Here is an 18,542-nt window from a genome sequence, read left to right as displayed (position 1 = left end):
TGGACCCTTTGAACCTTTCAACTTTTATTTGAAACATTCTTTTAATAAATCAGTACTTACTGAGATAATTGACCGTTCCGGAACTTTTGGTACACTAAGAAAAACAATTTGTTAATCCCAAAAATATTTAGTCCAATACGAGCAACAAAACTTGTTAGTTAGTTATGTTTAACTAAACATTAGTTGTTTCAACAATTATTAAATTGCACTAAAGAAGATATAGTACATTTATGTCAACTTATAAAATTTTTTAATCAAAATTAATTAATTCAACTAATGTTTAGTTAAACTAACTAAGATGTTTAGTTGCTCGTATCGGACTAAAGATTTTTTGGAATTAACAAATTTTTTTTCTCAGTGTACGCACGGCATACGGTATTTGTCAAAGTTTGACCACGCAACACATACATGCCTATTATGAAGACCTTCATCTTCATAATCATCGTTTTTTGCTTCTTTGTATTGTTACGTCCTGCGGACTCCACGATTTCCCTTTTTTGCGGGGATTCTCATGCGCCTAAAAGTAGCCCTTGAGTTTAGAATAAACAAACCGAGCACGGACGGTTATCGATCGGCGAGTGAGCTTAGATCTCCTCACATTCCTTTTTTTTATGATCAAAATACCTATTTGGTTAGGCAACTAAAGAGCAACCTTCCAGATGACAAACTACTGACAGACGGGACATACGTGATCGGTCTTTGTCAACCCATAACTATAAACCCGGCGCCACGACGCGCCAAAAGGGGCCTTAATCCCAGACAAAGAGTTTGCTTAAGATCTTTATTGCATCGCGCGACTAGTTCAAAATTGCCCGCGCAATGTTCCGACAAATAGAGACGAGATCTAAAGCGTGCTTTTGGAAATCCTGTAAGAGCACGTGGTGGAAGCTTCTGTTTGCAATAAAACTGCAATTAAAATTAGATGGAATGCATTTGTCTGTCGATACTGAAAGTAGGGTCGCGAGACAAATAAGGGACCCTAATAAAAGAGAAATCGGCGTTAGTCAAAAACAAATGAGTCACTGGAAGAATCGCTGGGTTGCACCCCCGATAAGACAGTGGGGCCCTACAAGACAACTCACCAATGAACGGCCGGAAAAATCGACAACCGTCTCTAGCTTTCTAGGATAGGCAAAAACTTAAAAATCTAGCTCTTGGGTGAGAAACATCTCACCCAATAAGAAATCCTTTAAACAAAAATTAGAAACATCCTGCCAACCAGAAGTTCCCAAGACAAAACCAGACACTTCCCTCAATGAAATCCACCCTTCCCATCCTTAGAACCTTCCTATATAAATCGCGACATCAAGGGTCTCCCTCTCTTAGTGCAGCTCCTTTTCTGACAGTTCACTTCTTCGGCCCGGTTCATTTCAATTTACTTCGCCTCTCTTCCGTTTACGAACAGTATCACATTCAAATCCGATCTCAAGTTTTAAGTTAAATTCTGTGCGTGGACTTAAACTCATTGAGTATCGACGAGAGGCTATCTACAGGGCCCAAAGAGATCCAGCTAGCTACCCACGGGGTTCAAAGAGATTCAGCTGTTCTACTTCAGTTTGATCAGGACCAAGAAGTAAGTCCTCTACATACATATTCATTTATTGATATCGGGTCCCTTTTATCATTATCTTACCCCCTTTGTATTCACTCGAACACTCACGCGTTCGGGAAGTCCCTCGGTTAAACATTAAACGTTAACCCTTTCAACCCTCCAATTCTCTTCACTATTCCGAATTAGCCGATTTATCGGTGGATTCGGAATAATCTTTATTGTTCCGAATTAGCCGATTTTTCGGTGGATTCGGAATAATCTCTGTTCGTTGTTCCGAATTAGCCGATTTATCGGTGGATTTGGAATAATCTCTATTGTTCCGAATTAGCCGATTTTTCGGTGGAGTCGGAATAATCTCTGTTCGTTGTTCCGAATTAGCCGATTTATCGGTGGATTCGGAAAAATCTCTATTGTTCCGAATTAGCCGATTTTTTGGTGGACTCGGAATAATCTCTCTATTATTTTGAGTTAGCTGGCTCGTCAGTGGACTCGAGGTATTCTTTTGATTTCTTTAATCTCCAAAACCCGAGGTGACTTCCCCACAGTTAACGGACTTTAATGTTTAACAATCCGCTAACTTGTAGTGGATTCGGGCTGTCCCACCCACAAGAGGTCGAAAAACGCCGCGAGACACGAAAGGAATTGTCAGAACAAGCGGGCGCGAAGGGAGCTTGACTTCCCTCCGGAATAAGTCAACGCAGGTCCTCCGCGACTCGCCACTCCACCCCCTCCGCCAGCTTTTACAGAGAAACCCTGTTCTTCACAGCAGAATCGCCCCGTTGTCCCCCTTTCTCGCCCTGTCGTCCTGCCTTCTCGCCCTTTCGTCGCATCTTCTCGCCCTGTTTGTCGCGTGGCCCCTTTTCGCGTGGTCCCCGTCAATCCCGATCCCGCCCCCTTACTAGAACCTCCCGCTTCCCCGACTTCCTCGACCGCCTCGACTCTCGATCTCGAGGAAGAAGTCGATCCCGAAGTAGTTACCCTCGACTAATAATTAACATCTTTATAGCATAAAAATTATTTACTTTTCTTTTATGTGTTAGTTTAATTTAAATACTCACATACATCCCACACGCACACAGTTAAATTCGTGTAACTCCAATCCTAAACGAATTGTAATAATAGCGGGCAGGAGGTGCATTGAATAGGTTTCCCCTTCAAAGATCCTGCCCGATCACCCCCGCACCAATGTAACACCCGCGGTAACTATACACCCATCACACTCAAATAACATACACTCCGGCTTATCTCAATACCTGATTCTCTACCAATGTCAGTACAACCATTATTTTATTGCAATGTTCACTCTACCAATCTCAGCAACACGTATTGTTTATTTGTGTAATAAATGTTTAATTTGTTTATAAAATTTAATTAAATGTTCCTTTATTTTAAATAAGACCTAACCCAGTACCATTATCCTCTCGAAATCGCACGAGGTCCGATCCTGAGTTAAATGGATTAAATTCCCTGACTCGAAAGAGGACCGACGATCGCACCGCTCACGGAAGACGTCCTAGCGTCCTTACGGACGTTGACTCTTCCTGAGCCATAAAAGTGCGTTCGGGCTCGCGCCACGCGCCTCAGAGCGTGTACCTGCGAGCGATATTCTTAAGCTTCTAGTTGCGTCCTTCCTTACCCCGACCCCTCTGCCTAGCCTTTCCTTTGCTTCCCAGTTTTTTTTTTCTTATTAATCCCGGGGTTGGACGTAACAGTATGCATGTACGTATGTGTGTGGTCAAACTCTGACAAATATAAAATACAGACTAAAGAACACTCTAAAGTAAAAAAATAAAGACACATTTATTAATTAAATTTGCACATAGAAATTACGAAATTTATTTATTTTAATTTTATACAGTTTTATTCTCGAGATCTTTCTGCAATTGTAAAAAATGTCGGTTTTGAAAAAGAAATACAAGTACATCAACATTTTCAGGCAGTAACAAACTACGCTTAGCGGTAACAATGTTTCCTGCTGTTGAAAATACGCGTTCAGCGCCGGCAGAGGTGGACGGGATACCTAAAAACTTTTTTGCAAACGATGCTATAGCGGGAAAGCGTTCTTCGTTTGATTTCCACCACTTAAATATATCAGAATTATGGCTAATTTGCGGTTCGGTTACATACAGTTCAAACTGCGTGTTTATGTCTGGATTAAATGGAAATCGAGATCGTTTCAGTCTCTTCTTTATTGATGGACTTTTTGACCGATTATTTTCGTCGGCATTTTTGTGGAAAGATTCATTTGCATCTGATAAACCAGTTTCCGTATCGGAATAAAAATTAATAGGACTTATATTTCGCATATATATACACATATAATAATAATTAATTAATCAATTAAATTATGTTTACACATAAATAATACCGAATTTTGCTTGTATTCCAGGGGATCGATTGTGTATTTCAAAACTTAGTGATAATTACAAAAGTGAGCGAATTCACCAGGTGTTAACCAATGAAATTATAAATATTGTAGTAAATTCGACATAAACGACGGTTTTGACGTCATACTGACATCATTTTTACTATGGTTTTCACTGGGTATTTTATCAAAACTCAACATTGTTGAATTTAAAATATTTAAGAAAAAATAGTTAAGAAAAAAAGTTTAAAACCAATCAATAATAAAAAGCTCGAAAGTTCATAAAATCACGAACAGCTCTTCGCTACGAGGGTTATGTATCATCTTGAAAGGGTCTTTTCAAAACTCAAAATTTTATGATTGTATATGAAATGAAAACATATCGTGAAGGAATGCTGATGCTAATGTTTGCAAAATTTTAAGATAGGTCATTGATCGAATACACAGGAATTGTTGAGGAGAAATAATCAAAAGGGTTTTTCGCTGTACTCTACAGCAACCCAACAATTGTAAACAAATTATCAATATCAATTTAGGTATAACATACACTAGAAGATAACAAAACATTTTTCCAAGACATGATAGATTAATTTAATGGAATTATAATGATACTTTAGACTCGTAAAACTTCCTAAAATTTTGAAAAATATTTGTAGCTTTTCGAGACATGTACATAAAAAACATTTCTTTGTAAAATGCTCCATAAACAATAAAGTTTTTCCGATTTTTCTGAACAAAATTTATGTTGAGTTTTACAAATCATAATTTAAGGATATGATTCGCAAATAAAAATACTTACGGAACATCATTTTACTCAGCTGTGTATTATATAATGTCTTGTGAGATGCAGGTTCATTTTCCTCGTTTTCCGATTCTTCATTGCTTTCCTCATTACTTTTCTGAGCCCACTTAAAATGGCTTGCAAGTTCATCTGAGATAGAATTTCTAATGTACTGTCTCAAAGCAATTTTCGTGTTAGGATTTCCCCACCAAATAAAATAATTTTTCTGTAAAATATTTTAAAAAATTTGTGGTGATATATTATGCAAATTATTATCGATACAGCAATTCATTAATTACCGATAAGGGATATAAAATATTGCTAAATAAATTTAACTAAAAAATTTTAATTTTGTGATAAATAATTGTATAATAGTTAAAAAATTTGTTTTGCGTGGAAAATGTATGCGCAGAGGCAGCAAGTTAAAAATGTTAAAAAAGTTGCTAAACTTTGGAGTCGCAAAAAATCCTTTTCGTATGTCTTTTTTATCTAAAAGGAACCTATTCACAAAGTTTCACCTAAATCAAAGCACGGACGTTTTTGGAAGAACAGCCAGGAATTTTAAGAATATTGTATTTTGTATTACCAAAAATAGCAAAACCATTTAAATATTCCGAAAAGTAAAATGCAAAATTAAAAGTATGATAATATTTTTATATAATCAAAATTAGTAAATCATTTTGATATTTTACTTACTAGTTCCTTCTGCTTTTGTTCATCTTTCTCGAAAATTTTAAACTGTTGCATATTTTGTAATGGAAAACCTTCCGGAAGTAAATATACTGGGCGAGCCCCATCGTTATTATTTGCGTTTCTAAAAATAATTTGGCTCGGTATTATACTCAGAAAATTAATATTTAAGGGGGTGTAAAAAGATCTTGATAGGCTCTATTTTATATAAACTCAAAAACCATATCTAAATTATCTTCTTTTTATCGTACAACTTTTTAAGATATTTTGATAAAATTTATACATTTTAGAATTGAAAATCACGTTAACGCATACTTACACTTGCACATTATCCAATTTTGTATTGAAGTAGGTTTTCAGTTCATCCATTTTTTTCTCATAATAGTTTTGCATATCGTCTACTTTTTTCGAAACATATTGTTCCTGAGTCTTGCAAAACAAATGCATTTTTTCCTCAAATTTTTGGAAGAAACTTTCTTGCGATGCCCTCATGTTATTTAAGATGGCATTTTCAGAATCGTTGTAATTTATATGGCCATCATTGTTATTGCGATAGTTGTACAACTGCGGATGTATGTGTGTATTAACCAGTGCAGTTCCTGTAAAAATTCGGTTGCTATTATAATATTTTATTTTATTTTACTAATTTTATTAATTTTAATCCATTGTATGTAAAAATATTTTACCTGAGCCATATAATTCTTGTGTATATGTGGGTGGGACACTGGCTGCATTTGCGTACATGCCACTAGTGCTCGAACTGTCATAAAATCTATTATTCGAAGTAACAGCCGGAGAAATATATTTGTTACAAGTTGGAGTTCTTAATGAATTGTTTTGAACAGTACCTGGGTAAACAAACGTACAACGTAATACATTTTTTTTACATAATTGAAAAAAAAATAAAAATACTAAGTAAGTAATAGTAAGTAATAGTAATAGTAATAGGAATAGTAATAGTAAGTAATAGTATTTTTCTATTCGTTCTTTTCCCCTTTTTTATTGCGTACAAGGACTACCTTAACAGGAAGGTAAAATAAAATATTTGTTTTGGAAATACAAAAGTAGTTACTTGTTTCAACAACTGATCCTGAGTTGAAATCGTATACAGAATGATTATTTGATGTACGCATCACATCATCTCCTTGATCATAATTATTTTGTAATGTTTGTGCTGAACAACCGGGTGAGTTCAAATTATTGTTTCCATGGTGTCTAAATTGCTGTTCCGATGTTGGTTGTAGTGTTCCTGGATCATAATTATTTTGTAATGTTTGTGCTGAACAACCGGGTGAGTTCAAATTATTGTTTCCATGGTGTCTAAGTTGCTGTTCCGATGTTGGTTGTAGTGTTTCTTGATCATAATTATTTTGTAATGTTTGTGTTGAACAACCGGGTGAGTTCAAATTATTGTTTCCATGGTGTCTAAGTTGCTGTTTCGATGTTGTTGTAGTGTTCCTTGATCATAATTATTTTGTAATGTTTGTGCTGAACAATCGGGTAAGTTCAAATTATTGTTTCCATGGTGTCTAAGTTGCTGTTCCGATGTTGGTTGTAGTGTTTTTTCTTGGTTTCCTTCTTTTTTCCGGTCAAGTTTTGCGATTGGTTTATCCTGATTTCTTTCTTTTTTCCGTGCTGATTGTGTATTTTTTTGGGATCCTTTTTTCATTTCAACATTGTTCTCACTGTCAGTTGAATAATTATATTCATTATCGGATGATTGACTTGGTACATCAGTTGATTCTTCAGAATTAGAATTGCTGAACATTGCTGTCATTTCTTGTAATATATTACTTTTAGCCTTTTTCTTACTCGTTAGCTTATCAGAATCTGTAGTACAATACTTTGCAGGCTTTTTTATTGTACGTCCTCGTCGATTACATTTTGAACCTTTGTCCGACATTTTTTATAACACTGTGGATCAGTACGTATATGTATATATATATATATATATATATATATATATATATATATAATTGTTCGAGATTCCGCTATCGCGTTGCGCCATCTCATCAGATGGCAGCATCGATCGGGTATCGACAGGCCGGATCGACGCGGCAGCTTGCGCAAGCACGGGCGCGCTCATCGCCAACTTCTTCCTCGCGGAGCAGAGAAAAAGATGTCCGCGCTGTGACGAGACGTACGACGTGTGCTCTGTGCGTTTCTCTAGTGGGACTACGGATTAAAGCTGCCGAGATACTTAAAGTGCCCATCGCAGTGATTTAACGTGTAAAGAGACCGCTCATCCAGCTCTGGTACATCAACACGACGACTCAGGCTCACACGTGCGCGAGTGCCGATCGCCACGTATCTCAACGGCTCACGGGCGAATCACCACGAGCGAGGCAATTCATATAATTGTCTCGCGCATCAAAGACTTCTCATTTATACACCGCTCATCATTTCTCAGGTCAGATTGTACATATTTTGACGCATTAAAGACGGCTCAGACTGTGGTCTGAGTTACATTAAACAAAAGAAATAATTCGTTGACACCCTCCACGCACGTCCTTCTCATCCCGCTTCCATCGTCGGGAAATATCAGCGATTTCGCGAACAATAATTCTTTTTTTATCTTGTAGTGGAAAAATATTGAATAAAGTTATGAGGTACAAAAAATAAATTATATTAGAGGATTTATACATTGACAGATTATAAATTTAAAATTTGTTATGCAAATATGATCAAACATTTGCGTTATATATAAATTGGCTTTACAATATGAAACTAATTAATATAATGTAAGAGAGTAGAAACAATATATTCATCATTATTTTTTTCTGATTTTTTTGTTGAAGAGAATGACCCTGACCAACTTGGCATACTATAGCACTTCGCAGTTACATAATTTGTGCTAATTAATTGTAAGTCTTTTGATAACTCTTTGCATTTATAAACTCCGACAGTTGAAGACTGAATTGGCAATTCATAAAAATTTGTAACATTTTGAAAAGTTTGTACTACAAAGAAAACATTTTTATTTTGAGTCAAAATATTTATAATTCTGCAAATAGAGTTATCCCGAATCTTGCAAAAGCTATTGCAATCATCTAATGAAAAATTAAATTTATTTGACTGATATTTTTTGTATTGTATGACATTGGTATTTCCCATACATTCAGGAATGGGACCATTTGTGTGTATTCGCTGAAAGGCGATGATTCTCAGGATTACGTTCAGGTACATGTTGTATATAATTTTTTTCTCGTAATCGATTTGCGAATTCCTCAAGTGGACGTGGATGATTTCTAATATTTTTTTTACAAAACGGCATAGTATTTTCATAAACGAATGCTGAACAATTTTCTAGATGTCTTAATTCCTTTGCGTCATCAACTAAATGTTGTAATCCATGAACATTGTAACTTACAAAGCTCGCTGTATAAAGATGTTCCGCATATTTAACAAATCTTTGTAGACATTTTTCAGCCGTTTTTAATTGCCTTTTCGAACTCGAACATTTACATTAAGTAATAACAAATGGAAGTAAAATTCGTCAGACAGAATTCCGAACGAAATAATTGGTGCTGCATATAAAAGAAAATGTCTTAACTCAATTGCTTTGAATTTAGAGAATTTCGCGAGAGATCTAGGACGACGAGTAAAATCGTTTGGACAAAACTTGTTTAATTCTTCATATCGTGAAGACATTTCATTAAGCGCTGAGCTATGTAGTTTCGCTGCATATCCAAATTTGCCATCATACCACGCACTTAATAGCCTCGCAGTAACACCGGCGTATACCAGATGCATAATTTCAAAAGGCACCCTTGTGACAATCGGTATTCCAAGATCCTGTAATGGACTTTTTCCTTTTTGATGGTCCTCATCCACACAAGATATATATTGTTCATTTGTTCGCTTTTCGTGATTGATGCCCAAGTAAACCATTCGATTCTCATGTCGGAAACCATTAACTTTGCATTTAGAGCATGGATTACCGGAATTGTGTCCATAATGATTTAAAACTAAAGCTCTCGCCGGAGCGTCGGCAACAAAATTTTTAAACACTATAGGAATACGACGATTACGTATTAGTATTCCTCCTAGTCTATTAGCTCTTTTCACCTCATCAACAAGATTTTCAAAAAACTTATATACATCGCAAGGTTTCTCAAGTCCTTTGTACACACCTATAATCACCGGCTTGAAATAAGGAATATTAATGACCCTATATTGTAAAGGCCAATATTGCATAGGATTGCTTCTACTCAATGATAAACCGTCAGTGCTCAGTTCTATTTCTAGAACAGGCGGAATTTCATCTGCATCGTAAAGCAAAAGGTGCTTTTCTAACGGTTTTACAAAACCAATATGCCAATGTACACCTGAGCCAATCGGTACAAAGTTAATGCAATCACGACTTGTTTTGAAAAGACTTCTGCTATCTTTTGGCAAATTTTGTAAACATTTATGCTTACGAAGTACTCTTAAAATTGCTGTAGTCTGAGCATGATTTATATTCATGTCCAGGCAGCATTGTCGTAAACAGTTTTGAAAACAATCTATTTCGACATTTTGGGGTTGCGAATCTTCGTGTACTATTGCTTCTACTGCATTATCATGAGCACTTGGCGTTTGTGATGGAAAGTCCAAAGACGTTTCTTCAAAGTAAGTGGTGAAAGCTACATTCTCTTCAGTTTCACTACTTCCCAAAATTTCACAAATCACAGGATAACAATTCTGTTCACATGAATAAGTTGAAGAATTATTACTTCTATTTTGATCTTGAGTGTGTCTTTTACCCGCAGAAAGATGGAATTCTCTACGAAGGCATAAACGATTATATTGTTGACGACTTGATAAATTCTTAAAAGCTTTGCGAGTCGTCCAATTCATGTTTCTTTTGATTTTAAATGAGACTTTCCCATTCAATTTCACTCAAGTGCAGTACTGAAATAAAAAAGAAATTAAGACTAACAAGGGAACGGTCGGAAATGTCCCTACCCGATTTGGATGCGCTTTGGATATGTTGTTGAGCATCAAAAAATATTAGACTCGTATTTTTTTTGCTGTTTATCTCGACGTTTATTGGTTGAAAAAACCCGATTTGGAACCTACCCGATTTGGATGCGCTTTGAATATGTTGTTGAGCATCAAAAAACATTAGACACGTGTTTCTTTTGCGGCGTATCTCGACGTTTAGGGATTGAAACAACCCCTCGAAAATAACGGATTTTATAGTTTTTTGCGAATATCTTCGAAAATATAAGGCGTAACGACAAAAAATTTGTACGAAATGTTTATGGCTTTTTGTGCTCTTACAATGGCGTAATCAGATTTTTCAAATTTGTCACATTTTTTAATTTAACCCCACCCCCACCTATTATTTTTGCCAAATATAACAATTTTTCCAACGCAAATTTAATAGCGTCAAATGCCAAATACATCCATGTGTATTTTTATTATGATACCATTATTAGATTTTTGGCAAGACGAGATGATATGTGGTATAGGCGTCGCGCTGTAGGTAGGTGTTGCGTTATTTCTGTTCAGTTGCGCCGTACGCTTAAAAATTTCCATTTTAACTCCAGGATGACCGAAAGCGCTGATGCAAGGGCCAGCGCAAGGCACTGACAGCGAGAGGTTAACGCTATTTCGAGAGTCCTAGACTAGCAACGGAATGTCGACTCCGACATTATAAATACCGCCGAATTGTAAGATTGGGCGGGCAGTCGCAAATCATAATCTGAACGAACACGTGCGTCGCATTAACCGCTACAATAATATACTATCCCGGTTACGGCACAACAAAATCAACAACCAAATTCACGCATTTGAATATTATTTGCTTGTGTCATAATTCCGAAAAGCAAGCATTTCAGATCATAAGTCTGAAGTATAAAGAACTGTGTTGTACGCTGCCGTTTTGTGAACATGTAAGTGCATTTTTATTGTTAACTTTTATTGGTTTCTTACGCTTGTTACTTTTTTCTTTGATATTGAATATAACTTTTTATTCAGCTCTTACTCAATCTTTGCCAGTCTTGCCAGTGACTATATAATCTTTTTTGTTCATAAAATGTCACGTTGTAAGCACCTAGTATAGCACAATAGTGCACCGAGAGAAAGCAGCGTTTTTCAGACGAGTGTGAAGTTTGCCACCCGAGCCAAAGGCGAGAGCGGCAAATCACACGAGTCTGAAAAAGCTTTTGATCCGAGGTGCACACGATATTTTTCACAACACTAATGAAAAGTTCGACTTTCATGCCTAGAGAGGGGCGAAAGTGACCAATTTCACGCTAGGGCGGCATAGCGGGCGGAAAGTAACCACTTTCCTTCCTAGGGAGGAAAGTCCAAGCATGGAAAGTCGAACTTTCCGTGAAGGTGTTGTAAAAAAATTATTTTTAGTTAATAAAGTTAATTTTTTTTGCTTCAAATTTTAGATTACCTCCTTGTCAGAGTATCAGAATATTTCAATATTTTTTATTGCTGTCTCTCTATTGTTATTACACACGCAAAACGCAGAATTATTATTCAGTTTTGATTAATTACATTTTGATTCACATACCTTTTGTAATCAAGAAATAGAGAAGAGAAAGAGACGGTATCAAACCTAACAGTAAAAACCACTCCATTAATTATAAAGTGCGTATTTATTTATATAATTGTCCTAAGGCCAGCAGTAAAAAAAATAAGAGATGTTGAGATAAAAATATACATGGATGTATTTGGCATTTGACGCTATTAAATTTGCGTTGGAAAAATTGTTATATTTGGCAAAAATAATAGGTGGGGGTGGAGTTAAATTAAAAAATGTGACAAATTTGAAAAATCTTATTACGTTATTGTAAAGAGCACAAAAAGCCATAAACATTTCGTACAAATTTTTTGTCGTTACGCCTACATGTTCGAAGATATTCGCAAAAAACTATAAAATCCGTTATTTTCGAGGGGTTGTTTCAACCCCTAAATGTCGAGATACGCCGCAAAAAAAAACACGTGTCTAATGTTTTTTGATGCTCAACAACATATTCAAAGCACATCCAAATCGGGTAGGTTCCAAATCGGGTTTTTTCAACCAATAAACGTCGAGATAAGCAGCAAAAAAAATACGAGTCTAATATTTTTTGATGTTCAACAACATATCCAAAGCGCATCCAAATCGGGTAGGGACACTTCCGACCGTTCCCTTGTAAGTGAAAAACGTAGATAGTAATAAGGCAAAGTCTAATCACTGACATCATAAAAATTCGAATAGGATAAGCTACTATTTTATTTAACAATGTATAAATAAGTTAATGTTTATCAATGAACGAAAAATCTTAATATGTTATAGTTCTTCAAAATAACAAAAAAACATCTGATTACTAATGACTTAAGAGGGTGCCAAAGTGGTTACATTTTAAGCTGAATTTCAAATTGAATATCTACACTTCATAAAATAGTAGTAAAACAAAGCACGTATATTAAAATCATTTTTAATCAATTATTTATAAATTTTCAAGAATCTATGAAATTAAAAATTAGAAAATATCAATATTTCTTTTTGACTGAGGTACTGCAGGTAAGTGTAATTTATGTAATCATTCATTATCTTCCTTAAATAAATAAGTTTTTAATAAAAAAAATCCCTCAAGACAAAATCACACTTCTAATATATTATGTGTAAGCGTATACGTCAAAATAAGCAAACCAACCAAGTTATTTTTGTTGGTTTTATCAATAATTTTTTCCATGCATATTTCAAAGATTTTTATTACTACTGTACATAATACTAATTCATATTCAAAAACATTTTCTTTACACTACGACTTTTAAATTACTTTTTAACAAGTGATTTATAGCCGGTTTTTCTCTATTTTTTAATAAATTGAGACGCAAGAGTTATCAAAAAATTACTGATAAAAAGTTTTCCAACACAGTTGTAAGTTACATATGAAAATATTCATTAATAATTGTATAAAAATCTGTCGATGCATAGGCTGCTTATTTATGTGTAAGTGAATGATAAAAAAGAAATAATACCACACATTAGACTTATATTAATACTTGTCACCTCTGTAATAAAATTGTCTTATATATAGTACTAACGCACACAAGCTTTTACTAATCGCAGTATTCATTATTAAAAAGTAAAACTTCATAGATATATTTATACATGTACCTATATATACTGAAAATCATTATAATTGCACATGAAAATCTGTCAACGTATATGCTGCTTTTGATATAATTTATATTTCTATGAAATATATAAGCTTATTTCATTGTAATTGAATAATAAGAAATAATACTGTACACTATAACTTATAGGTACTAATACCAATCAATGAAGTATATAACAATACTGATATTCCAGCATGTATTATTGACAAGATATAACAACCTAGACAACACTGTGTAAAATCGGGTCATAAGACGTCTTTAAAATGTCTTATGACCCAATTTTGGACTTTGTATCTGGGAATGTAACAAAATTTAACGACCAATTTGACCAGTTATTGGCCTAGTTTACACCGATTTCTTCATACGCGTATCAAATGGTAAACATCGCTCAACGATAGAATGCTGGAGGAAAGTCTAGGACGCGAATACCTCCATATGTACATCTCCATGGAAATATTGCGACACCCGCGGGCATCATACCTATGTATAATCGTACCTTGCGTAACTCTCTCTCTCTCTCTCTCTCTCTCTCTCTCTCTCTCTCTCTCTCTCTCTCTCTCTCTCTCTCTCTCTCTCTCTCTCTCTCTCTCTCTCTCCTCTCTCTCTCTCTCTCTCTCTCTCTCTCTCTCTCTCTCTCTCTCTCTCTCTCTCTCTCTCTCTCTCTCTCTCCTCTCTCTCTCCTCCTCTCCTCTCCTCTCCCTCTCTCTCTCCTCTCTCTCTCTCTCTCTCTCTCTCCTCTCTCTCTCTCTCTCTCTCTCTCTCTCTCTCCTCTCTCTCTCTCTCTCTCTCTCTCTCTCTCTCTCTCTCTCTCTCTCTCTCTCTCTCTCTCTCTCTCTCCTCTCTCTCTCTCTCTCCTCTCTCTCTCTCTCTCTCTCCTCTCTCTCTCCCTCTCTCTCTCCCTCTCTCTCTCTCCCTCTCTCCTCTCTCCCTCTCTCTCTCTCTCTCTCTCTCTCTCTCCTCTCTCTCTCTCTCTCTCTCCTCTCTCTCTCTCTCTCCCTCTCTCTCCCTCTCTCTCTCTCTCTCTCTCTCTCTCTCTCTCTCTCTCTGTGAGTATCATACTGTGCTTATTCTTTGTGCTCTTGCTTTGAACGATCCTCTTTTCTGCTGTAAGTTGCCTTCGGGCCATTTTGTTTGCAGATTCTGGCATGTTTTTGGTTGCTTATCAAGCACAATTGCTATCTCTTGGGTGATTGCTGTCTGTCAATGCGCATTTTAGTGGAGAATATTTTTGCCTGCTATAACCTAGCTCTTGGCTGTTTCTGTTGAGAATTGGCTATCGCGGCTACGCATGCGTTAAAGGTTTCTCCATCTCGACGCTATCTTCTGGACACGTGCTATCTGGGTGACTATTGACTGCCATATGTGACTCCGTGCAGGTGGTCTGTGTGTAGTGACCTTTACTATCGCTGCTGCGGGCGCGTTATCGCTGCGTATTCCTTCTGCTGTATTGCCTGCATGTGTGGTGGGGATGCAACGCTCGTGCGCTAAATGTAAGAAAACGATTGCGACTACCCTGATTGAATGTGAGTGCAGGAGAATATTTCATCCGGGCTGTGTTAAGCCGTATTCGGTCACCAAGTACGCCGACACTTGTTGCAAGTCATTGTCTTGTTCTCTCAATTTACCTCTCACACCTGAGGTAGAAAGTTCTGTATCAACAGTTAATTTTGACACTATGACTGCTCCTGTAAGCGTCGGCGCTCAGTCGCGGTCTCTGTCTCAGTCTCAATGTGATAATACGACTAATGACCTTTTGCTTCGTTTGACCGAACAACTGAGTGAATCAAATGCAAGACTGACTGAGAAACTGAGTGAGTCTAATGCGAAATTTTCGGCTTTTGTTGAGGAACAGCGGCGAACGAATGTAGAACTTAAAGATAAACTCGATAAGTTAAACAGTATTGCGAGCAATGTCGAGCGAAACAGCCTGCGTATTGTTGAGTTAGAGCAGCGGTGTGAGGCTCTTTCGGATGAGATTCGAGGGCTTAGGAGCGATCGTGCTGATTCTTGTTCTGTCGCGCGCGAGACCGGGAATGAGTTGATTGTTTCGGGTGTGCCTGCCACGATATCTGTCACCCCTTCTGAGTGTGTTCGCAATGTGTTTGCGGCATTGGAAATCCCGGAATTGTCGTGCCACATTCTTAACGTTAGGACTGTTGCTCGTAAGTCTGCGCCTGCGAGGGCTTCTGACCGCCCCTTACCTACTTCAGATACTAACTCTTACATCGTCACATTAGCCTCGTCTGCGGTTCGTGAGATTGTAATATCTAAAAAACGAGCTCGGCGTGTGCTTATGCAGAAGGAGGTCTGTGATAATGGTTCGGATCGGAGTGTGCACGTGAACGAGCTGCTCCCCAAAGACACTTACGAACTGTTGCAGCAGACGAAGCGTGTCGCTAAAGACAAATCTTATGCGTATGTTTGGGTGAGGGGGGGTCGTGTACATGTCAGGCACTCGGATGGTCAGCCTGTTATTAAGATTGACTCGGCGTCTGATCTTGACAAGTTAGTTTGACGTGCTCGTTCCGATTGCTCGTTGCCATCCGTCGCTCATCGTGGCTGTGTTTCGAGGTCTACTCAGTTTTGCGTGGCTCAATTTAACGCCAATTCCCTGCGGGGACATATTGATTATATTAGACTGCATTTTGCCACTCGTTCTTATCATTTAATTTCTGTCTCTGAAACATGGCTCAATGTGAATGTCTCTGATGCGACTGTGGCCTTGGACAATTACTTCTTGGTTCGTCATGATAGAGAGGGATGGATGGGCGGTGGAGTGGCGTGTTACGTGCATAGGTCGCTTCAAGTTAAGATCTTGGCCACCTCTAATTACGTCTGTGATAATTCACCTGAATATCTCCTTATCGAGGTACGTCTACCAGATGGTGAATCGGTGCTATTTGCGTCTATTTACAGAAGGCCTAAGGGTCTACTTTTGCATGACTTTGTCGAGTCTCTAAACCGATTCTCTCATCTCTACAAAAACATTATTATTGGTGGTGACTTGAATTGCAATTTATCATCGACTAACTTCGAGGCGGATTATTTGCGTGAACTAATGTCAGGTTTATCGTTGCATATTGTTAACTCTGAGCCTACCCATCACACTGCAATTTCTGATTCTTGGCTTGACGTGCTTGTAGTGGATGATATGGACAAAATTATATCATTCACTAAATCTCAGAGTCCTTTCATTGCCGGTCATGATCTTTTGGAATTGTCTACGTCACTCAGCTCTAAACTTAGACCGGTGTGCTCTATTTCTCGGCGTAACTACAGGGGAATTGTTGACTCTGAGTTCTGTGATTACCTTGTATCCATTGCTGGCGCCGTACGGTCTGAAATTGATGGTGTGTCAGAAGACACTAATGTGGACGGATTGTGTGGAGTGCTGTCTGGTGCCTTGTTGGGGGCACTTGACATCTTTGCCCCTATTCGTAACTTTGTAATCAGGAAGCCTCCTGTGCAGTGGCTAACTCCTGAATTGATTGCTCGTCTACATACTCGTGATCAGCTGTATAAGCGTGCTAAACGGGCCAATAGTCTCTTAGGTTATGCTTCCTACAGACTCTTCCGAAATCAACTCAATGCGGATATAAGGCGAGCTAAGAATGAATTTTACTATAAGTCTCTCATCGGTATTATTGACCCTGCCAAATTATGGAGACAACTTGCTCGGCTGGGGCTTGCAAAATTGTCTCTCACTTCTCCGTTACATTTCTTTTCGTCTGACCAGCTGAACTTATATTATGCGTCTGTTTCCAATGCTCAGCCTATATGCCTTCACTCTGACCTTATTTCGGCCATTGCTTCGATCACCTGTCCTTCTGATCGTCCCGAATTCGTTTTCTCTTCCATCTCACCTCGGTCAGTCTTTGAGCTTATGTCTGGGAGACCTCTTCACTCTTATGCTTCTGGCTCAGACGGCATTCCACTATATGTTTTGCGTATTGCATGGCCTATTATTTCGCCATTACTGGTGTCCTTATTTAATCGATCGTTAGACACTTCCTCGTTCCCGTCAGAGTGGAAGAAGGCATATATTCGCCCGCTTTCAAAGATTCGAGCACCACTATCGCCGTCAGATACCAGACCTATTGCGAATTTACCTGAACTGTCTAAACTACTGGAACGAATTGTCGCTTCACAGATATTAGACTACCTAAACAAATACGACATTCTGAATCCCAGACAGTCTGCGTACCGCTCAGGGTATAACACTCAATCTGCGCTTCTGCGGGTTTGCAACGATATCAAGCAGGGGATTGATGAGGGACTTATCACAATAATGATACTTTTTGATTTTAGCAAGGCATTCGATACAGTCTCCCATCTGCTACTACTTATTAAGCTCAAACAGATAGGCTTCTCTGACGCTGTCTTAAACTGGATTTTCTCCTACCTAACAGGTCGTTCTCAAGCAGTTATTGATGACGAGGGCAATCTTTCTGACTGGATATTTACTTCGTCTGGAGTCCCTCAAGGTTCCGTGCTTGGCCCTCTGTTGTTTTCTTTATATATTAATGACATTTATAAGATTTTACGTTACGCATCTCACATGATTTTTGCGGATGATGTTCAGATCTACCGCCTATGTTCACCGGCTAATATTCTTCAGGCTTTGGAATTGATTACATGTGATGCCAATGCTATCTTTGATTATGCTAATACGAATGGACTAAAGCTTAACGCTACTAAATCTAAGGTTATTATTTTTGGAAGTCAAGCTTATATTAATACCATTGATCTTAGTAGTCTACCACCCATCATTGTGAATAATACGCCCCCTACCATTTGTAAATGAGGTTAGGAATTTGGGTGTCATTTTTATGTCCAATCTTTCGTGGAAGAGACATATCTCGCTGATCTCACAAAGAGTGCATTATGCGTTGAATAATTTGAAGTTCAACAAGAACTCTCTTTCTACCAATCTCAGGATTAAACTTGTCACTACCCTAATCATGCCACATATCGATTATTGTTGTCTCGTATATCATGGTTTGAGCGGCGAGTTGAATACAAAATTGCAAAGGCTCGTCAACTGT

The 18,542-nt window shown here is 37.6% G+C and overlaps 1 protein-coding gene across 1 annotated transcript; it reads left to right on the top strand.

Moving 5' to 3' along the window:
• The first annotated feature begins 16,261 nt into the window (after nucleotides 1-16,261).
• On the top strand, nucleotides 16,262-18,301 carry LOC139786121 (uncharacterized). Its single transcript, XM_071725274.1, has one exon. The coding sequence runs from the start codon at nucleotides 16,262-16,264 to the stop codon at nucleotides 18,299-18,301; it is 2,040 nt and encodes a 679-aa protein (XP_071581375.1).
• Nucleotides 18,302-18,542: the final 241 nt, after the last annotated feature.

Source organism: Temnothorax nylanderi, unplaced genomic scaffold (genome assembly GCF_030848795.1).
Source record: "Temnothorax nylanderi isolate EJ_2023f unplaced genomic scaffold, tnyl_v1.0 TNYL_tig0959_pilon, whole genome shotgun sequence".
NCBI classification, from domain to species: Eukaryota; Metazoa; Arthropoda; class Insecta; order Hymenoptera; family Formicidae; genus Temnothorax; species Temnothorax nylanderi.
This window is presented reverse-complemented; position numbering and strand designations above follow the sequence as displayed.